The sequence below is a fragment of the Haliotis cracherodii genome, unplaced genomic scaffold (genome assembly GCF_022045235.1).
Source record: "Haliotis cracherodii isolate W230 unplaced genomic scaffold, xgHalCrac1.p SCAF_15, whole genome shotgun sequence".
Lineage (NCBI taxonomy): Eukaryota > Metazoa > Mollusca > Gastropoda > Lepetellida > Haliotidae > Haliotis > Haliotis cracherodii.
In genome coordinates this window covers 33,320,148-33,346,776 of record NW_027266270.1, presented here as the reverse complement: position 1 = coordinate 33,346,776, position 26,629 = coordinate 33,320,148, and the positions used below count along the sequence as shown (strand labels likewise).

The following is a 26,629-nucleotide window of genomic DNA, read 5'->3' as shown; positions in this document are numbered from 1 at the left end:
ACGTTTGTGTAGAATTTGGGTCGTGGACAAGAAATCGTTTTAAAGACCTTTTTTAAATAGATGACATTACTTAATTAAGCCATTTTAGCAATCATTGGCACTTGTGTACGTTGTCTGACAATGGGGTGTGTATTATTTCACACTATACCTTATAACAGAAAAAAAAGACTGGGGCTAGACTGGCAGTACCGTGTATGATACGGAAATAACAGTTTCTCGTCTAGAACACAACTAGAAATAGCCCTGCTGACGGCTTCTTACAGATACTGTCCTCATTTTGTCTTTCCTTCCAATGACAATTTTAAATAAAACCCATTTGCATATTATAAATTTATAACAAAATGATTCTATAGGCGTATAACCGTTGTGTCACCTTACATGACATTACTTACCACTGTGGCGGCAATACACTGGTGAACTCAAATTCTTATATCAATTCCAGGTCTGTACTTTGTAAATATCCACTGTAATACTTCTGCTACACGCGTCAAGCTTGGATTACTAACCACGCCTCTGCTAGTGTGATTGTTATGACGTCATATCACGTGACACATCGTCGCTGAGGAAGTAGAATACATCGCGCGACGAAATCGTATTTCCCGCGCGCATAACTATATAAGGCGCGCTCAACTAAACTTTATCTACAGCGAGCTTGACAGGGTCACCAACAGAAGCTGGCGCTGGCGAAATGGCAGTCGTATCAAGAATGATGTAAGACCAGCTTGTTTATGCACGGTCTCAAAGAGTTGACTTCCAACATCTCAGTTTACAAGCAGTCTGCATAGTTTGTACAATCTGACGTTGTTAGCATACGAACAGACTTTTCTGAATCTAAATTTCTGAATTTTGAGTAGCCTAGTGGTTAAAACGGGAACCTGGGTACGAGTCCCCACATGGGTACAATGAGTTAAGACCGTTTCTGGTGTCTCGAGAGATCCCCGCCTTGATATTGCTGTAATATTGCTAAAGGCGGTGTAAAACCATACTCGCTCACTCTACAGAGACGCATGTTTTATATACAGTTAAAACATTTTTAAAACTTTGGATTCCTGTGCCAAGCGTTCACTCGTTATGAGGTCGAGTCCAAGATTCGCTCCAGCAGTGTTCCTTGGCTATTGTAATGCGTGAATTTCACCAGTGTTGTAAACATCTAGGGCTCACGTCTACTCGCGTCTTATATAATGTAAGTACCCTGACACTTCCTTAGAATGGTCTGTCTCACAGTCCCTGGACAATATTATTTTCCCTTCCGCACATACGTTGGTGTCATGCTATAGCCCTAATTGAAGCAAGTCTAGATTTTCCACGGGTTCAGAATGAACCTTTCATCACACTGGGGTTTCTTTTCAATGTAAATGTATTTGTTTGTTTCTATCCAAAATATACATTCAGAGACTAACGTTAGTCTAACGAAGTATGAGCAAGTGTGCTGTTATGACGGTTTGCGCTGGTCTAGGGGAGACAACTCTTCTGGGACAGGTGGAAGCTAATTTGTCTTTCTACTTAGAAGGTAACTTATTCCTGAATCATACACATTTGACATATGAACAAGAAACGGCGCAGTTCGCATCTTCTATTCCCGATTACAAATAGGACAAATTGTTTGTGACCTTTCCATCAACAATATTCAACTTTAAGAGATCTAATCTCATTCTGATTTATACATCAGGAGGCATTGGTAAGTCTGGCATTGCACAACTTCAGCAGGTTGAAGAGATGCAGGTCTTACACCTTTACCATTTTGGTGAAGCCCGCGATCACAGGTATGGTGCAGACAAACCAAGAAACATAATCAGTGCGAACTGGGATTTGAACCCGGGATCAGTTTGTTTCATATTTTTCATAGGCTTCTGACACCCATAAAGCACGGAACTCTGCGCAGCAACTTGTGTTCCCTGCTGTGATATTGCTAAAAGCAGCAAAAAACCATACTTGCTCACTCTAGTTTTTAATTAAGGTGAGGTGAGGTGAAATTGGGTTTAACGTTGCGTCCAAGATTATTGCACTTATATAGCCACGTGCATGCACGTGTGTGTGTGTGTGTGTGTGTATGTGTATGTGTGTATGTGTGGCTGCTTGTACTAGTCCGGACTAATGCCGATTTATAGTGCTAGCTCACTGAGATACTGCTGCAGTTTAACATGAATACCCCACTCAGACACAGTATACTGACTCAGAGCCAACCAGTCCTTGTTTGAGCCCCTTTAGCGACAGACAGGGTAACAACAAGTACCATCTTTTAACTTCTTTTGGTATGATGCGGCTGGGATCGAACCCGGACCTTCTGTCTCCGGGCGGATACTCTACCACTAGACCACAGAGGCGATCTCGAGTTTTTAAGAAGAGCACAGTCCTAACTGACTGCCAAAATAAAAGCTCAGCATCATGGTGAGGAAATCATGCAAAAAGTGTGTGATTCCACAATTGAAAAGCATCAATGACATCTGAGATAGAAATGGACTCATCAAAACAGTGCAAACGTAACAGCAAAATATAACTTTTGTCTGACAAAAACAAGACATTCCTGTTGCAGAAAATATGTTTTATTTACTCATCTAGCACAACAATGTTTCAGTGTATGGGACCCAGTAACAAGAACAAAATACTGTAAATAAACAAATTGCACATCAGCATTCTGAACCCTCGCCAGTTGAGACCCTTCATTCTAATGAATTTGAGTGCACATGGATCTTAGCTTATCTTAGAAAGCAGGGTAAAAAGAAGAGCAAGTCTATCTGGAAATCAGTGAGTGAATGTTGTTTTGTGCTACAGTAATATCACACTCAGATCATACCTGTTTGTAAATGATTTGAGTCCAGATTAAACAGTTTGTGTCAAATAATTTTGAGTCTCGGCATTAAACTTGACACATGCCTTCATTTTTAGCAGATTTTAGTGTTTTCATATGGACTTTTTAACAAGCTTAAAAGACAAGGTTTTTGATGAGTGGCCACAAGCTGGACAAACCAATGGCACTACGCCATCAGGTTAGGAATACACTAGCCAGTGCTGTGTTACACAAAATGACCTTACCGCTAAGAAATCATTACTCCCAGATTGTAACAGACTTATGATCTTAGCACTAAGATCACTTTGTGGAAGGAGACCCTGGACACATGGACCACCCAATACTAGTCTATTCTTAGCACAAATATGGGACCGCCATTGACTCACAATTCTTCAAAGCAGGAAAACATTGATAGTAAAAATAGAATAGCATTATAGTTTTTGAGAAAAGAGAGAAGAGCAGCGTTAGATATTGACACTAGTCCTGTTGTCCTTGCCAAGCTGCGCAATAGTTAAGGTATTATAAGGACCAGTAGAAGATTGCCATTTTGAGGGTTCTAGTGGACTGAAAATGTTAGTTTCTACCACTGGAGAGATTTGTCCCGGTTTTGTGCACTCAAAAACAACCAGTACAGCTGAGGACAACCTGGATGAACATGTTAAATGCTGATTGAGGCAAGAACATGAAATCATACTGTCCACAAATCATAATATCATAATAAATCATGTATGCTATTATCTGTAAAATGATACATTCTGTAAAATTGGATATTTACACAGTGCCATATATGTCCTGAAAGAGTTATAACTGAGGACCACACAGCTGCTTTCATTTCAACAAAACAAGAGTACAAATATGTAGTGTCAAATAAAAGGGACTCTTTTTCCTTTTTATCAATATTCTTAACACAGTTTCATTCATCTTTCGAACATTAAGTGGTGTCGTCACATCCCCATAGCTCCATGCAGAGATTTGAAAGGTTTCAGAACCTTCTCTATAATATTCCAGCTATAAATTGTTCTGTAGACAATTAAGTCTTAGCCAGACAAACAAGTGGTTGACAGCATGAGTAACAATATGGTCCCACACTTTGACAACCTGATCATCAACTGCTGGCTCTCACAAGCATCAGGTACTTGGGATCTATTTGACTCTTGAATCTGGTAAGGAAAGATTACCAGAAAGGAAAGCCCTTAGACTTACACTTTACCACTTTGGTGAAACATGAGAGCATGGGAATGGTGCTGACTAAATGGATCATAATCAAGGCGAATCTAGGATTTGAACCAATGCTTGAGGATCCTACACAGCAAATCGCACCCCATATTCTACTGGGTTACTGATGGCATAGATTCAAGGTGAAGTGGATCTGAGTTATGCTTTCAAAGAGAATGCTTTTTACAGGCACCAATAGCCATAAGGATCAACATAACCTGCATTCAATGTCAGGGGTATAATGAGATAAAACTGAAATCTAAAACAATAACCATGAAACAAAAGATGTTGAATGAACAGTAGAATTTAAATTGTTAACACATTGTCACAGCCAATATCAAACACAATGCATTAATAAAATTATTCTCTAATCATAAAATTGCATGAATGTTTTGGCATACATGAATCGTTTCCTACATGGAACAAAGAATAACAAACATATTCACACTACAGGAATAGGAATGTAACAGTAACCCAATCAACCCAATGTGCCAATGCACAAAGGAAGAAAACACCTGTCATATAACAAATAAGTCATGGAACTGAAGTAAATAAATAAACATTGCACATCGACAGAATGAGCAGATTTATTATGGCAGAGCTGTTTTTCTCAATCTTCATATCAATATATCTTCACAGGATTGCAATCTATGTGGCCTTTGAACAGTTATCTTTTCTTGAGAAAAAAAGAAAGAGATGATTAATGGTCAAAGAGGTTGAGCAAAAAACATTATAAAGACCACAGCAAGAATCACTAATCACTAACTTGCAATTGGCCATAGATCTACAGTAAACATTTGTGAATACTTTGGTTATGTGCAGAACTTAATATGATAACATAAATGATAATTTACACATTATCATTCGAAATACTGGCTGAAATGAATGTAATATTATATTTTAGGGCACATGAACTTCAGTCTGCATTTTCTATGCTATACCAAATCTAAGTGAATAACTATGTGCCAACACAAGTCCATTTTTTTAAGGATCCAAATTCCACTCAATAATAATTGAATAGGTATACATGTTAAATCGCAAAGCAGACCCAAGGGAGGCGACTCGGTACACGAAGAGGATATTACAGAAAAGTAAACTACAGTCAACACTTAAGTGTATTGCATTGTGGATATTATGATACACATATAATTGCACATGAGTAAATAGTAACAGGTTTCTACAACAGGTAACAGACATAGAACTATTTACATATAAATATAGATTTGAGCTTTGTCTGAGACCACATGTACATTATTTACACTCCATACAACCATGAAGGCTGAACTGGGACAGACTAAAACACTAATTCCATCTTGCTTTTCAGTCAGTTTGTAAAACTCTGAATGAAGTGTATGGAAAGAGACAGGAACACTTGAGCTATAACGTTACATAATAAGAGATAGGATATATAAGCAAGATAGTGGAGCCATTATATTACCATAACGCTGCTGGCATCATGTACAAGACACTTACTGATGCAATAATTTCCTCCAAATAAAGCTAGTCAGTATGAGAAAATAAGGGGAATCCTGGCCCTTTGATTTTTACGGCCACTGTATCTTATCCACTCTAGGTCTTTATTTACTAACATGGTAAGGGCCCTTGACTTGTATCATCTTGTATCCTTATATTTGTAAACTGCTTGTGATTTCACACTTAAAACCTTCCTGCCTTATTCACAGCCAATGGAAGGAACATTAAGTTCTACTAACAGCTATACAAATATTAACAAATGAAACATGAAACAAAGATGAAATATTGAAGTAAATACTGCATAACTTATTGCACTAAAATGTCACTGATAGTCTTGGATAAAAGAAACCATTTCAAACAGCATACATAACTTAGGCTTAAAAAAATAAAACAATTGGTTCTCAGACAATGGCTTACACAAAAATAATGCAATCAGGCAGTGTTTTTTTTATATTTTATTTTTTATGTTGAAGCTAGTATGTTACCAAATTTTGTTTACAATAATTTCGGTGAAATCATGTTGCTCTTGAGTATTGTAGCATTTCACTGCAAGGGCGTGTGTTCGAGATGTGGAATATTTAAAGATATTTTTTTAAATGGAAATAAAAACAATGTGGTGCCTGAGAACCAAGACTATTATTTTTTTTAGCCGAAACATGAATTTAAAGATCTGCTTATGTCTCCATGTTCTGCGACATTCATGTAACTTTTCTTCTAATTCTTCTTGCACTGTAATACCCATGTGAAATTCGAGCTTACATCTTGGTGGAAAAAAAGTCTGATGCATTTTTAATCATTATGCGTCAAGGAGAAATGTCATCAAGATAACACAGTAGCAAGCAGTCCAAAAATAGGACACAAAAAACAAATATATTCTTTGGATGGACATACTGATTGTATAAGGATTTCTTTAAAATAACTGAAACATTTAAGACATATCCAATACAAGAGATAGCAACATAGAAATAGGGTAGGCTATCATCATGCAAAGTAACCCTGGGCTTCGCAACATTCATTATATGTGGGCCAAATTCCATGAAACAATCTTAGTGCTAAGACGATTGTAATTCCTATACTTTAACACTGATTAACAACAGTCATAGCACTAAAATTTGAGGAACGGGATCATGAATAGGTAGTCACTAAATGCTGCTACTACAGCCAACATCCAATGTCCTGTGTCATCATCGTCAATAGAATCTTGTGTTAATGCATCAAATAATGATTCGAGACAAAAAACTGCATTCTTTGCAATTCTCCATCAGCCTATTTGTACATCTTGTATCTGCATTTATGACTGAATTCATTCTGCATGAGTTGCAATGTTTTCACTTTCTCAAACGGCAGTACACGGGAAATACTTCCTTGTACTCATGATTTGTTAACCCTGACAAATGCACTGGAAATGGCACTGTCTGGATTACAGTCTTGCACTGTACATGGAAAATCCATTATCAGTCTGTGGCAAAAACTTTGGAATCCACTAGGCCGAACTTGGCCCTAAGCATCATTTTCAGTTGATTTTAGTACTATTTATGGACTAATATTTCTGAGCTTACTGGAACAAACAGAATATTTCTAGACTCAGGCTTCAAACAAGTGGCAAAAGTCGCACACTGCATAATTAACAGTTGATTAAAATTTTCCTTTAAGTAGGCCAAAAGTGTTAATACATCTTTGACTCAGTCCATGGGGTACTGTTAAACAAATTGAAGGTATCTCATACAAACTTCTGATTGTTTACCTCCCATCAACAACAATACATGCACTGAAGACAAATAAACATATGACGGAGTTGACAACAAGAGAGTAAAATAAATAATACAAACTTAATAAACCATCAAAAAGAAGGAATGTCCAGCAATGTCAGCTGATAACACTGGAATGTGGAGAGGAAAAAGATGGATAGGAACATTGGCAAACCAAATAACCAGTGATAGAGTTCTGCAGGGATGTGATATAACAACCACAAGTATATCTAGGGATATCTAACTACAACACTCAATTCTTTGTTTCATTCATTTCATGCAGTCAAAGAGCTTGCTTCCACCATGAGGACTGTGTACAGGACACTCAGGTCTGACAGCGTCTCAATGTAAGGCATACACATGACTATGCTTACACAGGTATCAGATCGTGGTGGAGATCATTCTTTTAAAATTTCAAATTCAGCAATATCTGGGTTAAATAGAGCTAAATTGATCCGTTCTCTAATATTAATAAAGCATAAAATCAAATGTTGGACATCTGGTGTTCACAATATAACTATGAAGTCTTCCCATTTTGATTCAAGGTAACCTCGGGTTAATCATAAATGCTTGCTCGTACAATTAGGACAAATCTTAGCACTTGTTGAAAATTATGATGAAATGAATACATATACTTAATTGATGGATTTCTGAATTGGCATTATTGTTACATTATGAGTGATAACTAGTGTTCAAATCTCCTCAGAAAATGTTGCCAGATCCGTGGAGAAATTATCAGAAAAAGTTCTTTTCTGAATGTAAAGTCCTGTACTTGTGATCTGACTGTTTTGAACACTGGAATGAACTGATGATTCAAAGACAAGGAATCTGATATTCATGGATGCAAGACTCCTGTAAGTGACGTCATCTCGGCTATGGCTACCGAGCAGACAGGATTAAGTCTCTGATGCTATGTACAAATGTCATTGAAATGTTGATATCACAATGATTACAGATTGACTAGAACAGACAGGAGCACTACGTTCCGTCCAAACCTCTAAACAATCATGCATATATGTATGCTATTCATTCACAAGTAATAGAATCTATTATGAAGAGATGTTTAGATATTTCAAGGTAAAGCAGATCAAATAATTAAGTCATAAATTTAATCAAGGTATTTAAATAGTTGTAGAAAGGGATTCTCGATGTAGGTTGGGATACCATATTCAACATATCAAGTTCTAGGTCACTTACAGTACCGGTATTTTCTTTATATCATCTATCAATTCTCATTACTGCCCACGCTATAGTGTTCCAGTTTTAACACTGTAGCTAAACCCTTTCATTAACCACAATTATGTACTTCAAGTTCAATACCTAAAAGTAGATATAGTTCAGATGAAATTCTAGTGAAAATGATATTTCCTAAACATCCTTCTACAAATCTTCTTTCATATTTAACCTGATCCAGATATGGATGGTGCGACGTTTGAGTAAATGAACTCTGAGGATCAATACATAGAATATGGTATATCATACATGTCCTGTGTATGAATGACTCAGATCTACGGCCGGCCTGTATCTGTGGCCAGTTGTCTACTACAAAGCCGAAGTCTAAATACCATCAGCATACTGTCCGGCCCAAGGTGATGTCCCACTGATGGAAGAGGGCAGCTGGTGCTCTCTTGTTCACATTAACTATCATAACCCTGGTGGACCTGTTATGTTGACCTGTACACAGTATCCACCTTACATTACACCTGTGGAAGAGTTACCACCAATATGCCACAGATTGGAGACTGCCACGGATCTGAGTCTTGGCTAACTGAAAGCCTGTCAAAGTGACCTGCTACTTCTGCTGTCTGAACACTTGTTAGTTTATACACATGGTGGTTGAAAGTCTACTGGCAAGCAACAGGTCCTTCCCTCTAGAATGCATCACGGATGTTGCTAAAATTCCGAACTGCCAGATCAACTGGCAGCCTGAAGTTGACTGAATTGAGGCGTTCCAAGGATTTCAGAGTGTCGTCAAAACCTGAAACATCCAAGTTGAAATCGTAAAAATTGGACCAAAAGACTATAAATGATTGAGTGAATGAGTTTATAGGCAGTAAAATTCCAGAAATATCATAGAGTCTCACAGTAAATACTCAAGGACAGACAGCATGAAAACAAACCTCTCTGTTAGGTATCTCTGTCAACAAGGTTCCACATGGTAACTATCTAATAGTCAATAGTCAGCTTTAAGTGAGTGAGGGAGTGAGTTGGGTTTAACGCCGCCTTTAACAGTATTCCAGTTATATCACTGCGTGTCAGCTTAATGTGAGAGGAAAGCCCGAAGTTAATACAGGTCTCAGATGTTTACCACTTCGGTGAAACCCACGAGCATGGGTATGGTGCAGACAAACCTAGAAACATAATCGGGGCGAACTGGGATCCGAACCCACAATCATAGGTTTCTGGTGTGCCCAAGGGATGCAACTCTGCACAGCGAATTGTGGTGCCTTAGACTGCGCCCCCAATCAGCTTTAAGACTATCATGGGACAAGAGACCTATCACAACCTGAAACCCTATGGGGGAGAAAGGTTATGAAAGTCACATCTTTGGGGTTCTGATTGGGTTATCATTACAAGAATGAACAGCAATTTGAAGCGACTTCATCCAGTATGGTAAGCTAGTGATTAATTACAGCTTAACAGCAATTTTACCAATTTGCTAGTAAATGCTTCAACCACTAACTAGGCTAACTCTTGGCAATCACGTAACATCACACACCTAAGACATTACATCTACATAACAAAAATGGTTAAACATATACAGGCATATTTTTCCCCAAGTATTTGAAGATTTCTTCATGACGGTATTTCGTTCACACTTACGGCATGAAATAGACCCAGAATCAAACATGCCTCTCAAAGGATGGATGCATCTACTTTACTGCAGTATTCAGCATATTAAAAAAGACCATAATGAAACATTTTGTCATTTTAAGCGGTAACGTGACAGTCAATGAAAGTCATACTGACATAACTGTCATTGACTTGATTCAGGGTTAGAATTAAACTCAAAAGCTTCAATACATCAGGTAAAGATAAAATACCCTTGTAACGTTAAAACAATGGGGAAATTTGGAAATTTGTACAAGCTCATAGGAATTTGTACTAGCCCAAGGCTAACAGGCTAGCATCAATTTCTATCCCTGCTTGATTACATGCTAAAAGTACCCAATAACATTGAAATCCCAGCAGGGCATATTTTTCCAATCATATGTGATGTAGTTCCCACTGGAGGATCCAGAGGTGGTAGGTAGGGTGGTTGCAGGGAGTGCGCACCTCTCTTTTTTAGACACTTTACATGTGAACTGGGCGTCACTTTGTGTGGACCCTTTCCCTTTTCAACATCCTGGATCCGCCTGTGAGTTCCTGCATGGCTTTCTCGCCATGGAGATTTTTGGATAGAACTGGCGCTCAGCAACCTACACTTGTCTTAAGAGGCGATCAGGCGGTTAGGTTCAGTGACTTTACTGGATCATTGCTCATACCGTATTCGACGTAATAAGCACCCAGGGCGCTGTCAAAATTAGAAATAGGTGGCTCTTTTTAGAATATAATTTTGAAGAAAGAGTTGAAAGATCGTAAATGTTGTGGTTTATGCTTACAACCTGAAATGATACAAAAGAAAAGTCTGTGCGTATTATACACGTCAGATATATTTTCCCAGAATTTAATTGCCTGTAATTAAGGGTGCATATATCACACGAGTGCGCATTATACACGAATAAATAAGTCTTGTGTACATTGATCAATCGGAAGGGTGCAACTTGGGATTGTTCCCAAGCCAAGATATAAGCAAATATCGCCATGGGCGCTTATTAGTGAGGGGCGCTTATTACATCGAATATGGTAATAACAAATCACTGGTTTGTCTGGTCCAGACTTAAGGATTTACAGGCTTTCACCATACAGGTTGAATATTCCTAAGAGCAGCATTACAAAACCCCAACAACCCAAAATGTTTTTATTTAGGACTACTGAACATGTCTTCTTTGTTGATATCATAATTGAACCAATACACACATGTGATTATGTCAATACCTGTTACCCACAAAATCTATATTGACCTTCACAATATTGACTTGACATGGCTTGTATTTTATTTATTTATCTAGGGTCCATAATATAGATATTGATATAGAACAACAACAAAATCACAACAGTTTGTGAGTCGTAAAACAAGGTCCAGACAGGTCTATGGTAAAACTGTACAGCATTAGCTGTGGTGAGTATTTTGCTCAACATTGACTATTCAGTGCCCAACCCACAACTACTATGACAGGCTGTGATGCAATAGCTTGTGAGACTTCATTACAAATTACATCAATAATGGTGTCTGCATTAAGTATTTGAAATCATTATTACATGTTCTCAATGTGGCCAAGTCATGTTTTAAGTATTTGTACATATAAGTTAGATATTTTAGATGTTTCATTTTAGCTTTAAATTTTACATACAGTCCCCTTCAAACAAACCTTTAGAGTTATACAAGCCCTCAATACAATAAGCCTATCCCTGCACCCTGCATTTAACAATAGACACCTTACTGGGTCCGGCCATGTTCTGACCCATGCGTATGCACACTGCACAAGTTTCTTTTGTCTGTCTGCTTTAGTTTCTGTGGTCAGCTTACTATCTATTGTGTATGTAGATTTAAAGGTTTCTGTCCGGGATATCCTGTTGGCAGTTGTACACATTTATTCGAGGAGGTCACTTGGATTTATATTTGATCGTTTTCCTTAATATCAGCCCCTTGCTGATTGTGGATGTGGAACATTGTGCATTCAGGGAACTCGATATTTGTGTATTGAGGATTTCATTATCCAGGTTAGTTTATATGGGCTTAGTATTTCATATATTGTATATATGGTCTTGTACATATTGTATTACTTAAGAGGTGTTAAATTAATGCATCAGTGTATAAGTAAACCTAGCTGGTAGTTAAAGTAAAGTAGGTATTTCAACTATCATTACAGTTGGTTGTATGTAGAATTTATTTAATTTCAATCTAAAATGTATCATATTGCATCTTTACAGTATGTTATCTTCTTAAATACTGCATTACTAGTATACACTTTACTAAACTAAATTATTATTTAAACATGTTCTTAAACCTATAACTGTCTGAACGTGGTATGAAATAAGAACGTATGTATGGGAGATCGGTTGTTTTTATATCTTATTTTATATGGCCATTATTAGTATTGTCAAGGTTGTATTTCAACTTGTTATAGAATGATGTGACAGTAAACAACCTTGAACGTGACTGCGAACCACTGAGATAAGCTCATTGCCACACAGTGGTAAGTAGGGAGCATAATTATATGGTTCAAACTAATAACTAGTATATGGTTATTCTTCTAAATTAATGTTTTGTGTGAATTTAATGTATTCACAAAGTATTTACAAATGGCAATTTTATAAAGTTATTCAGAAATAGTTTACAACCTGCTATTTATATTTAAGGATTTATTCATGCTAGTGCTAATGTGCTAGCTGATAAGATGAAGTCATGTAATTGTGTTAAATCTCCATGAAGGCAATAATATTATGTTCTTCTACAAAAATACTTATGATGTTTGCTTTATATTTTCAGGGTTTACTATGATTATTATCTACTCTCTGAATAAAGATGGTTGTCATATGAACTGACGAGTAGCGTCGTGTTGTGTGTGCCCCACCAACATCCACCCTCTAACCGCTACTACATTTTGGAGCCCCTGGTGAGGAATGACAGCCAGAGAGTGACACCCGTCCCCTCGGGACAGACACCGTGAGAGACACCATGTCATGTGGTGATATGTGAGCCAGTGACTATATGATTTTTGTGACATCTGACTGTATTCGGTGCTAGTGCCACTGACTATAATGTTAGTGGGAGTATATTGGTGCTTGTGCCATTCAGTGACTCTGATCTGCAAGACTACAAGTGGGACTACCATGCATCAGCCCAAGTGACTTTGTGCTAGAGTCTTTGTGCTATAGACTTTCGTGTGATTTATAGGCTTCATATGTTCATGTAATTTATATTTTGATAACTATTTTGATAACTAGATCATTGCCATAAATACATATTTGACCTGTTTTCATGTCGCTCCGTTGCCATGATTTGTTGTCGCGCTGATGTTGCGATAATATTGTTGCATGCCTTCGGTTTTCCCGATTTTGTCGTGACTGTTTAGCATTATATTGTCGCAGTACTGTCACGACTCGCTATTGTCGCAGTATATTATTATGTAACCACGCGTTCATCTTCATATAGATTTTTATTGCTTATCTTGAACAATATGGAAGATAAAAATATATATTGACTTTATATTTGTATATCATAGTACTAATATCACAACATCTTGTTATTGAGTGATAGGACCAGTGAAGATCAGGAGTAGAATAGGTCTTCAGCAACCCATACTATCCTTAAAAGGCGACTATGCTTGTCGTAAGAACCCCTGGCGGAACCCCTGAAAAATAATGACAACCCAGTCTTAAACCCCCCCGGGTAGAGCTGGAGACAGAAGGCTGCAGTAGTTACCTGTCCTGGCGATGTAGCTCCAGTCTTGGTAGTACAAGTCGATCAGTGTCTGTGTGCGGAACAGCAGGCGGAGCCACGTGGCCAGCTTCTTCTCACTGTCAAATAATAATAATAATAATAATAATGTGCATACAATGGATCAGTGTGCACAAGTTAGACTGACCAATCAGAGAGCAGAACTACCAACCCATATGAGCCTCGTCAGGAAAAATGAAAGATGGTTGTTACTGACTTAATATGACACCATCTTGGATTTTCCAGCACCCACATAAAAAATTTAACATGAAAATTCTGGTACAGAAATTTGTTATTCGACACTGTTTCGTGTTTTTATATGATCAATTGTGATAAGCAAGGACATTAATTTTTAAAGAAATCACATTTGTGACTTTATTAATATAAATTTATAGACTATTTGAGGAAGTAGGGCAGTTGAACAGACTGAGGGCTTATGCAAATGATAATGCCCTGAAAAATAATGTTCCTTTATTAGAGCTAAAATGGATACAATTTGTAGCTGATCCCAGAAAGAACAAAACAAACAGCAGCATACGTTCAGTGGCTGTATAAAAAAATTCACAAAGGAGGTCGTCGGTTTACACATACCAACGTCTTAGAACAAAATAAAGGATGACGTCACAAAAAATAATTTGATGCCAATGACATCACATAACAATAGAATTGATAGCATTCAGTCGTTAGGGAAAAGCGGGCTGCTATCATGTTACAGTGGCCTCCGGATTTCTGAAAACATGCCGGCACTCTTATGATTTTAGCTATAATACTTGTTTAAATGTTCACATTTAGTGCATTATGTATTCCATGATGAACATTTGTGTTTACATTAAAACAGTGTATCGGAAACATGTACTGGTCCTGGCATTTATACCGGTTTAAGTGTCAAGTGTCAAGTTTTAATTTTTGATAATTCAATGTGTGATAAAGATACTAGAGAGTGTAAACTTTTTCGGCATAATAACTTAGTTCTGGTGTCTTCAGTTGCCGTATACGATGTCATATCAGATAAGCAGAAAAATATTCAGTGAGGTATAAGGCAACTAAAGACATCATAATCAATAATATTGTGAAGTTGTATGGCAACCAAGGGTAATTTTACTCTCTATCTTTAAGCTTTCCACCACCATTTCACTATTCGACAAGACAGACAAGATTATTCTGAATGAAAGGCCTTGTGTCCCTGAGTACATTTAAAGGATGACATGAATATACAATTACATAGGTAAAATCTGTAGACAGAAGATATCTAATTTTGGAATTTCAACATTAACCCTGAGACTCACTCTGCTTATTTGCAGTGGTGTAAATAAAATATCTCCCCCTTGTGACTTTTGATGTCAAATATATCAACCTGGGTCAATAAAAGTTTCAAACTCTGAGAGTTTCAAAATTTTATCAATGTGTGTTGAAATATATGATATCAAAAGACATGAGGGTGAGATTCTATTTGTCACATACGATTCTTCCAATTTTTTGAGCTTGTAAACAGTAATAGTCAGTGTCTTGCGTGTAACAAGTACAGCTAACCAGCTTCAGTGGAACAGAGGTTAGTGATGTCATTGTGACATTGTGGTAACTGATGATATCACAATGGTATGCAAAGGATTGATAAACTATTTTATTGTATTGATATTTCGTGTGGAAGCCAGTTTGGGTAATACTAAACTAGCAATCCTCAGCAAGATTCCATCTACTCACTTGAGAGCCAGACTGACGAAGGCCTTGAAGTGGGAGTCTTCAGTCCTCTTGAGGGGCGTGTGTGACGTGATGACTGTGTCTATAGCACCTAGCAGGGTCTGTTTGGCTGTGATGGGCTTCCCACCCACAATGTTCAGGTGAAAGGACTGAGACAGTTTCCTCGCAGGTGACTCGTTGTACTCTCGCCCATGCTGGAGAAATTGGTTTGCAAGATTAACTATATTATCAAACCAGGGTTAAAAGTGTGACATTGCCTATCATTTGCACTTGGTGACAACAGAAAAATAGAGGAAAGACCTCCCCAGAGAATCCTTTTCTAATCGAATCTTGGCAAAGATATTTGAAGAAAGAGCTTGACTTTAATTCTGCTATAACAGTGGTTCAATTTTACAGAACCAAGTGATCTTATATGGAGGAAAACCTATAGTGTTGCAGGTCGTAGATGTTTACTATTTCAGTGAAAACCAGGAGAGTGTGTATGGTCCTGAGGGCCCAAGGTTCATAATCAGGGCAAATCTGGGTTTGAATCCACAACCTGTTAGCTGGTGCACACAGATCTGTAAAGCTAATTGTAGCATGTTAAGACAACTAGCTGAATGTCACAGTCACCTTCATTTCATAGTACTTCAGTAGGAGATCCCAGGCATGCAGAGTCTTAGTTGCTCTCTGTGACTTGCCAGAGAAACAGCCAAGCGGAACAACACTTGAACTCTGGCCAATCTGAAATAACACAATACTCATCAGAAACTTCACCTTGACTCAGTCAAATATCTAATCATGAAACCTCTTGTTTGTTGCCACACTCAGCAATATTCCAGCTATATGATGGCAATCTGTAAATGATCAAATCTGGACCAGACAATCCAGTGATTGACATCATGTGCATTGATTCCTGCAATTTGGATACGATGACATGTATCCACCAAGTCAGTGAGCCTGACAACCCGATCAATCTCTTACGACAAGCTAGGTTGCTGGGGACAAATATTCCTACCTTGAATCCGCACAGGTTTCATAATAAAATAATGAGTAAAACAAATGCCTCAAGCAGTGACTTATGAATAAGGCTATAATATTGCTGACAGTGGTGTTATTGTGGCAGATGCAAACAGTAAGTTGACATACTTGCCATTATCAAGGGTCCAGATGGTATGCAAAGTATCTAATTACCTGTTTTTCTAGTTTATACCCAGGTTCTCCTTAATAAGATTTCACTGTAATTTGTAACCTCTGCCAACTCTTATTTACAACTCTGAGCCACAATAGACCTTATATAGCCATCGATAAATAGACCTCTTTGAAGAAACCTTCAAAATTGTACTAATTTATATACCCCATCTATATTGTGATCTAGATTGAAAGCACATCACCAAAGCATACACAATCCCTATATATGTAATAAAAACGTGTTTATCTTCCCTTGTCTTTTCTACAATGAATAACACCAATACACAGTACCATATTATGTTGACACGGTACAACACCAGATCAATGCCCAGAAAATAAAGTTCCTCATTGTATTGTTACTTATAATCTCTGCAACCATATTGTCATGATGCCAGCATGCTGTGCAGGCTGAAAGAGTTGTCTGTGCAGTGACACTGTAGTTCGTACCTCCATGAGGCCATGCTGCATGAGGTCTCGGAGAGCCATGGAGAGGTCTCGCCGCACACACTGTGTCAGGGCTGGGCTGCTCACGTTGACAGTCTGCTCAACAGTAATGTAAATACATCAATAAGTTGCCAAACAAAACATGCAGCAGTCATCAAACAATATGTTACTATTACATATATACATTATAAACTATTCTTTCTCTACATTATTTTGTTTACCAAGATGTAAAAACTCTATTCAATGAAATTAAATAGAATAATATTTGCAATGGAAAAATATTTTGCGATAATCCAAATTTAATTTAAACCTACACAATATCAAATGCACTCATATATTTTAAACACACCATGAAACACTTTCTGCTATTCAGTGGGTCAAACATCATACTTTACCTACATCATGTACACTTTTATAATATTGTTTTTTCAGTACAGAATAGTTGCTGTTTCACTGGAACCTTTCATATATTGTAATAATCTGAAGCAAGCAAACTATCACTCCCGATGGAGAGATCACCTCCAATTGTATATAAACACAGGGACAACCAAACCAACCTCGGAGTCATCGGAATATTCATTCTCGCTGTCTGTCTCTATTTCCTCTTCCTGCTCCTGAGCCTTTTCTAGAGTCTTGTCTATCGCTAACTCCACCTTGGCCCTCAGATCACTGAAAAATTGCCAAAACATAATGTCATTACTAAATACAAACTTGCAAAATAATGAAAGGCCAAGCCACACATACGATTATCATGCTATCATCTTAGAATATACATTCATACAAATAACAAATAACTTTGTACACCTACATAAACAAAACAACTAATGTGATAAGAATGTAAGGTGGCGTATCTCTCCAGGTCAGTTTATTGTCAATCAATATGTAAAGCTATCCTACAAGCTTCAAGACTGACGATATTTTTTTACTTCTTCAAGTAAAACGTAAGTGTTTGATATGCAGGGTGGTAGCTTTTAGGTGTGGTTGGCTAATCATTATATCATAAACAGTGTTGCCTAAAACCTAAAGATGTGACAGCATTTTAGGAATTCCCATTCATGGAGTCATAAATCGCTGGCTACCATCTAGTCAGGACCAGGTGATCTAAATGTTTGTCGTCCTCCTACCCCCAGTGATTCCCCTTAGCTGTTTTCTTCAGCAGGTTCCTCTTAAACTCCCGACTGCCACATCCGAGCTGACTGATGATGTAGATCTGGAGCATCGTCAGTGCTTTCCTCATCAGTGACGCTGTTGACTCATTCAGATGCTGGAGAACAAAGATTGGGTCGGTTATAGTTGATCTATCAGTGTTACCCACAACACTGTCCTAATCAGCTGTCAGCTTATGAGATGTTGTCATTAACATGACAAGAACAACCAAATAAACCTCTTTGTCATTGATTACATCTGATATTTATCTTGACTGCCATCTATTTATTGTAGTCAGAGCATTTCAATCACACACTTCATAACACTGGGCTAATGTTGCAAGTAAATGCATGAACTGTAAAATCACTGTTCTACAAGCCATTACTGGACAAACTAACATTCCAAGGTGTAATTTATTTCTATGCATGTTAAATTTACATATCACTGTTCGCTTATTTCTAATATGACAGTATATTATCATATTTCTTTATTTACATCACTGTCAGACTTTTTGATTTGAGTAAAAATATAACAAATGAAACTACATGTAAATTCTGTTTCAATAAAATAACTATTTTGCAGGTACTGTACAGTGAAACACTGTCTTCTTGACCACTACTGTCTGGAGGAACACCTCTATGAATACATATATGGACCACGATTTAAAACAAGATCCAGAAATATGTTGATCCAGACAGTTTGTTGTTTAATGTTGCACTTAGCAATATTCCAGCTCTATGACAGTGGCCTTTAAATAAACGATGCTAGTCTAGTTAATCCAGTGATCAATATTGTGAGCAATCATCCATTGGGGTACGATGAAACACTATCAACCATGTCAATGAGACTGGCTACCTGATACACTTATGACAACCATAGGTTGCTGGAGACACCTTCCAACTTGGAATCCCTGTGAGGGCCACTCAATTGGAATGAGTGAGTGAGTATTGTTTTCACCGCTTTTAGCAATATTCCAGCAATATCATGGCAGGGGACACCAGAAATGGGCTCCACACATTGTACCCATGTCGGGAATCGAACCCGGGTCTTCGGCGTGACAAGCGAAGGCTTGAACCACTAAGCTACCCAACCGCCCTCCACTCAATTGGGACCCGTGAAGATCCAGGGTAGAATAGGTCTTCAGCAACCCATGCTTACCGTAAAAGGCGACTATGCTTGTCGTAAAAGGCGGATCGGGTGGTCAGGCTCGCTGACTTGGTTTGATGCATGTCGTCGATCCCAATTGCGTGGGTCGATGTTCATGATGTAAATCACTGGATTGTCTGGTCCAGACACGATTAAGTATAGACAGCTGTCATATAGCTGGAATATTGCTGAATGCGGCGTTAAACAACAGACCAAACCAAAAAATCCACTCAATTGGAATGCTACTGTCCTGAAGAACAGGGTTACACTGGACACATGTATTAACATGGTTCATGTTCTAGTTACAAGATGCTGGCAGTCTTAGAAAGATTAAATCTCAGGGTTTGAAATAGATCCACATTCCTTAGATATGACAGGACTCTTCAGAGCAAAGTAACAATGGCAACCTGTTGAGGCCTGAGAGGTAACAGCCTCACCTTTTGATTTTTTTGTTCTGGGAACTTGTTTTTATGTTGCGGATGGCAGCATTCCTTGGCGCTGTCCGACGTATCATCTGATCCCTGAAAATTAAACTTTAACATGCAAAAGCATGAAAAATCAATAAATGATGTCTCAAAAACAATACTTATATAACATTTTAATGCCCCTTTCAGAGTACAAGATGAGCAAAATTGTTTTCAATAAATAAATTATTTACCAATTATGTGTCTGTTATGTAAATGCATTTCACAACAGATTATGACATTCGTTAAATTTAATATTTTCCATATTTGTGTTTCACAAATGAATATAAATGTTCAGTAATGCTCTACAATTACCTTATGTACAGGACAGAAGCATCTCTCCTTTCCAAGAGGACCAGGGCTGCTTGCCTCCCCTATACAAGAGGTAATATTGAGTCAGTGAGCACAAGGTCATAGTTGGGATCACAGTGGTCTGCATGTGTAGGTGAAAGTGGGCCTATGAGATCATCTGAATGTGGGCAAAACCCAAACATGGGTCTTATTTACCGCTATTGGTGAAAACCACCAGCACGATAGTGTGTGAGCGAGTGACCTGGGCGTATCGCCACTTTTAACAGTATTCCACCTGTATCACGCTGTGTCTGCTTAATGTGGGAGGAAAGCTTGAAGTCATGCAGGTTTTAGACATTTACCACTTTGGTGAAACCCACGAGCACGGGTATGGTGCTGACAAACCTAGAAACACAATTGGGACACACCAGGGACAAGGGACACAACTCTGAACAGTGAATTGCAGCCCTTAGATGACTAGGCCACCTGTGACCCCCCAACATGGTTGTGACAGAACAAGGTTCATAAGAGGGAAAATCAGAGATTACAGTGCGTGCGTGCGTGCGTGCGTGCGTGCGTGCGTGCGTGCGTGCGTGCGTGCGTGCGTGAGTGAGTGAGTGAGTGAGTGAGTGAGTGAGTGAGTGAGTGAGTGAGTTGGGTTTAACCCAGCTTTTAACAGTATTCCAGTTTTAACGTGGCATGTCAGCGTTATGTGTGGGGAAAGCCCGAAGTAAAACCTATGAGCACAGGTATGGTGCTGACAAGCCTAGAAACTTAATCGTAGGAACCGGGATTCGCACCCACAATCATCGGTTTCTAGCTCCCAAGGGACGCAACTCTGTACAGTGAATCGCGGCGCCCCAGACGACTAGGCCACCCGCGCCCCCCAGAGATTACAGTGGCTGGGGTGAGTTGAGATTGGTCTTGGGACTGTACCATATTTTGCTGACCCCCCTTTCATTTACATGCAACAACCCCCACCCCCCACATCACCCCCAAAAAATCCTCCCTCCCTCCCTACCATAATGACCATGGCTACGGGACATAACTTAGAACAGAGAATTGGAGTGTCATAGACAGTTGTGTCACTTTGCCCTGTGAGCTATAAATGCCAGTCTGGTTTGTCAGTCTGGCCGTCAAATAACACTTTGTAATGAAAGATGATTGGAGTAGTTCATTTGCTATTTTGTTCTATTCATCATGTTCATTTATTAATATCTATATTAATACAGGTCAGGAAGTTACATACAAATAAACCACCCACATATACTACATGACTACTATACAAAATAAATTTTAGTTATAGTGTCATGTTAAAGACCCTAGGTTCATCATTGTTCATTTAGAACACTCTTGTATGTATAGTTAAGACCTCGTACCTTGCAGGAACTGTATAAACCTCTCGAGGTCTGTGATCTGGGTCTTCAACTGGTCTACCAGCTTCTCCTTCACCTTGGCTGGGTTCACAATCTGGAAATGATCATACATACAATTACTCTGGTCACAGTCTACGTCTCCTAACTTACATATATTTCCCAGGTCACCTTTGAACATCTGAGTAACTTTAGGACCAGATGATGTATGGACAGAGGTCACTGCATTTCTGAGGTTGTGAGTTTGTGAGTGAGTGAGTGAGTGAGTGAGTGAGTTGGGAGAGTTGGGTGTAACGACTCTTTTATAAGTATTCCAGTCATATCACAGCAATATCACCAATGAAAATGAGGCTGAAGGTATGTCACAAGAAAATATGACACCTTGTTAACTCAAATTACTTTAACTTGTTACATGATTTAATGTTGAACAATGTAACGTGGTGTCATCAGAATCCGTATAGGCACTGTGGTCTAGTACTGACACAAACTACTGTCATCTTTTTCTTCTTCTTTTTTTTATATTATCATGATTATAAGTCCTTATTCCCCTATATTTTTTCAATTTTCACAAATCTATTCTATTGATTTTAAGGAATAATCTTCAGGTATAACTGTGGGAGATGTTAAGTTGTGAAAACTTATCTTATTCACGTGAATAAAATATACTTGGACTAAGGTAGAACTCACCTGTCCAATTGCATGGTCCACAACCTGTCTCAGCTCTTCAGTGCTGGCAAAACAATAAAGCTTTGTAATGTCATGTAGTATACACTGGCACTAATTTCACACAATGACTAGATTACATTTTTACTTCCATATTATTTGAATCTGAGGATCCCTCACATTTGCGCTTTTAACATCAGTGTTGTGACAAGGCCTTCTGTTCTATCTCAACACTGCTTAAAATTGATTTGATAAAACCCTTATGACCCATAATGATCAGTGTTTTTCAGAGGTCATTGGTGTAGGACCCTGGCAATCCTGAAATACTGACGAGAGTATTTCAATCATGGTGTCATGATCCCCCAAACCACTAAATGTATAAATGGCAGTCTGCAACTTTGGCCACTAGTCTGACACCTGTGTCTAGTATAATTCTGTTTGGTCAAGTACGCTCAGCTAGTAACAGTCCATATAATAATACTAAAATCAGCTGAAAATGTTAAGATCATTGTTCAGGTTGGAAGACTCAAAAGTGTTTGACACAACTGTAATGGATTTTCAACTCTTCATTACATTTATTGATGAAATGAGTCTACAGCACATAACCCAAACAGCCCATTTCATTTGGGTATGATTTCACACATATATAACCAGGGCCCAGTTCCACAAAGCGATCATAGTGCTAAGGTGGTCATAACTCCCATACTTTTAACACTGACTTACGACAGTCGCAGTGCTAAGACAATCAAAAATCCCATACTTAACATTGACTTTCAACAGTTGTAGCACTTTGATCACTTTGCAGACTTTGATCAAGGCCCACTTCTACAAAGGAATCTTAGCACTATGACTGTCTTAAGTCAGTGTTAAAGCTAAGATCGCTTTGTGAAACAAGGCCTTGGCTGCATTCGCGTGAAATCGTAAGTGTTAAGTTATGGTAGTTACGATCATCTTTGTGATAAGATCGCTTTGTGGAATGGGGCCCCAGACTCCAAATGTGCCTCACAATTCTAAACATAACAGCTGATTTGACAAGCAAGTGTCCAGGAACCCAGCACCCCTATGAGGCTATAGGGCACCAGGCATTCTAGCCTCCTACCTGAGTCTGTCAAAGTTCTGAAGGTCCAGGTCCAACTTGTGCTTGAGTTCATCAATGACAACTCTCTGTTTCTCCATCAACTGGTTGGTGGGCATCACTTCCTTGTCCCCAGTCTGCAACATCCAACAAAAGCTGTATCACATAGCTTATCTCCAGAGCATAGCTACCATCTTCTGATATGCAGTTCTGTTCCAACGGAAACATCTTCAATTTTAGCTCTTAATCTTTAGTCTTTCCATTTTAATCTCCCATTGACCAAAAATAACACTATGTCCTGACCAGTTTTGTCCCAAGCAATGAAGATTACACTTCCAATACAATGAGTCAGCAATATGATTAACTATTCTTGTCTTGCATCATTTGTCAGATTCATGAACTCAAAAGATCATAAATAAATGTATCAAACAATGAGAAATTGGTCCTTATTTATAATGGCCTCCCTGGCTTCACAGATATACTGCCCACCTCATAAGCATATGTCTCAAGGTCCTCGAGCTGTGATTTGAGTTGCTGGATCAGCTCCCTCTGCTTCTCTCTCTGCTCCGATATCTTCATCTCGTGCTCCTTGTCACTCTACAACAAACCAGGACACCAAACTCAGCACACAGTAAGTTTACCTAAGTAAGCTCATTATTACTCTGTAAGAGTGAGTGAGTATGGCATTACGCCGCTTTTAGCATTATTTCAGCAATATCACGGCTGGGGACCCCAGAAATGGGCTTCACACATTGTGCCCATGTCGGGAATCGAACCCGGGTCTTCAGCGTGACGAGCTAACGCTTAAACCACTAGGTTACCCGACCACCCTACTGGGTAAGACTCAAGTGTATTGATGATGGTGCAGTTAAGTTTGTCTCAGTCTTATCAGAGATGGTACTCAAAAACTGCACCTTGCATACCTAGCCTGAATTATCAAGAAACCAAAAATAAAACACTTTCTGTATACCTGGGCCCTGTTTCACAGCTAGGACAGTCGTAACTCTGTGTTAAAGTATGGGAGTTACGATCGTCTTAGGCAATAGCTTTGTGGAACAGGGCCGTTGATGAATACATTTACAATGCTGCTTAACTATTTCAGATATATCATGGCAGTGTTAAAACTAAGTGTGATCCAGGGGTCCTAGAGGAGTTCTCTTAGGGTAGAATCTTTGACTGTTAATATTAAGGCTATGACTAGGTCCCCCCGACTTTGATTCTTAATTTTGGTCACTGCAAAACATGAGATAGGAGAGCCTGAAGAGCCACTGATGTTATTTATGCCTTAAAACATTCCTAAAAGCTATGTTATCATGTTGTACCACATAAGATGAATACGTCATGATAAGTAACAGAGGTTGTTTAAATAATTTGAGTGACAAAATGTGCATTTTTTGACTTGAGACAAATACCCATGTACTGATGTAATGAACGTACCATCTCCTCCAGGATCTGAGCATCCTGCACCTTGCAGCCTCTCACATCTGGGATGCCCTTAAAGGCAAACTCCTCAAGCTCCTTCAGCAGGTTCTGTACAAAGGAAAAGAGGCACTGAATGAATGTAACGCTGATGAGAACTGCAGGGTCTTAACAAGCAGTACCTTGGGCTGGGACAAGTCCACATTTACTACCCGGGGTACTTGACCCAGTATTACCCGACCGGGTACCCGGGTCCTACTCAGGACCCACCCGACCCGAGTACCCGAGTACCCTAGCTACTTGTCCCAGCCCTAGCAGTACACATTCAAAATTGTTTACTGGTTACTGCATACCTCTCTGTCATCGGGGGCTGATGTGACTATCTGTTTGAGTCGGAACTGGACCTGGGCGAAGTGGGTAGTGAGAGCCAGGAGGGAGGAGTTGAGCTGCTCCTGTTCTTCCTCCAGGGTCTTCAGCTGTTCTGTCTCAGATAAGTGGCTGCAAAGAGATGAGGTGAAATGGGGTTTAACGTCTCGTTCAAGCTTATTGTACTTATATAGTGACGTGCATGCATGTGTGTGTATGTGGCTACTTGTACAACTACAAGTCCAGATTAATGCCAGTTTTATAGCGCTAGCTGACTGAGATACCATGCCACAGTTCAACATGGATACCCCACTCAGACAGTCTAGATTCTGATGCCGAGCTGCGCTCATATCACAAATGGGCCTTCTCTTAAAAAAATTAACACTGTTTCCTCTGTGGAATGGTGACCAAGTTCTCAACTAAGAGTTTGGGTAATTTATGTTGATGGTCTTAGATACTACAAAGTTGTCTGCTTATTCATTAAATACTTAGAATTTTGGAATATTGCTGAGTGTGGAGTCAAACAACAAACAAAAAACATTAAATATTTAAATTACACAAATGAGTAACCTGAATCAGTTATTTCATTTTATAATGAGAATGGAACACTAACTTTGTCAATCTCTAAAATTGAAAGATTTTGTCTGTATTTCTTTGACACAGTATTGAGGGGATTGTATTGAATCTACAGATCCATAGATGATGATTAAGTACAAACGAGGAACCTACTTGTGTCCATTGTAACTACTACTGTGATTACCAGGGCTAGGCACCGAGCAGTGCATAATACAAACCTTAGACACAAGGCTAACAGGGAAGTATTTGCACTGGAATCCACAATAGAGTGCTTCTTGGTATTCATTAACAGTGGTTATTTACAATATATTCACACACTACACAATGTATACTGTGCATGAATACTATACCAACAGTGTTCTAGGATCACACATCCAGGCAAAGGTCCAGGTTGGTACCCCCTGTTGCCCTTATTGATCCTGGCTCCTAGCATAGTCATAGTTTTAAGGAACAATAGAAGGTAGAGGTGTCAAGCTCGTTAAGGATGGCTGTAGGAATATAATGATACTAACGAGGGACCCTGTTGTCATGGTTGTAGGAATTAACTGTTGATAATTAGGCAAGTCTTGTCTCTAACAGGGACAGCAATATAGATTTATCTGTATTGTTGGAGCCTACTTCAGTACAAATACATTGGTGGCGCCCTTGTACTTTATCATATTTCTAAGTACAAGTCACTCTGGTTTTAGGGTTATGATTGCATTGCACTCATACCTGGCAATACTACTAATCTGGTCTCTAATGGCGACATTACAAAACTGGCCTCTAATGGCAACATTACTAACATGGCCTCTAATGGCAATGCTACTGCCCTGGTCATAATCACAATGCTACTAACATGGCCGCTAATGGCAATGCTACTGCCCTGGTCATAATCACAATGCTACTAACATGGCCGCTAATGGCAATGCTACTGCCCTGGTCATAATCACAATGCTACTAACATGGCCGCTAATGGCAACGCTACTGCCCTGGTCATAATCACAATGCTACTAACATCGCCACTAATGGCAATGCTACTGCCCTGGTC

The 26,629-nt window shown here is 38.8% G+C and overlaps 1 protein-coding gene across 1 annotated transcript in view; it reads right to left on the bottom strand.

Moving 5' to 3' along the window:
* Nucleotides 1-6,069: 6,069 nt before the first annotated feature.
* The window catches only part of LOC139462532 (RUN domain-containing protein 1-like), a 42,508-nt gene continuing 21,948 nt past the window's right edge, over nt 6,070-26,629 (bottom strand). Inside the window, exons 3-17 of the mRNA XM_071244320.1 lie at nt 25,011-25,155; nt 24,676-24,768; nt 23,728-23,835; nt 23,263-23,375; nt 22,188-22,230; nt 21,507-21,597; nt 20,152-20,210; nt 19,810-19,893; nt 18,205-18,344; nt 17,638-17,749; nt 17,084-17,176; nt 16,079-16,189; nt 15,470-15,660; nt 13,754-13,848; nt 6,070-9,202 (exon numbers count right to left, since the gene is read on the bottom strand). Of these exons, the coding sequence (XP_071100421.1) occupies nt 9,096-9,202; nt 13,754-13,848; nt 15,470-15,660; nt 16,079-16,189; nt 17,084-17,176; nt 17,638-17,749; nt 18,205-18,344; nt 19,810-19,893; nt 20,152-20,210; nt 21,507-21,597; nt 22,188-22,230; nt 23,263-23,375; nt 23,728-23,835; nt 24,676-24,768; nt 25,011-25,155 (1,585 nt within the window). The 3' untranslated portion in view covers nt 6,070-9,095. The remainder of the gene's footprint in view (nt 9,203-13,753; nt 13,849-15,469; nt 15,661-16,078; nt 16,190-17,083; nt 17,177-17,637; nt 17,750-18,204; nt 18,345-19,809; nt 19,894-20,151; nt 20,211-21,506; nt 21,598-22,187; nt 22,231-23,262; nt 23,376-23,727; nt 23,836-24,675; nt 24,769-25,010; nt 25,156-26,629) is intronic.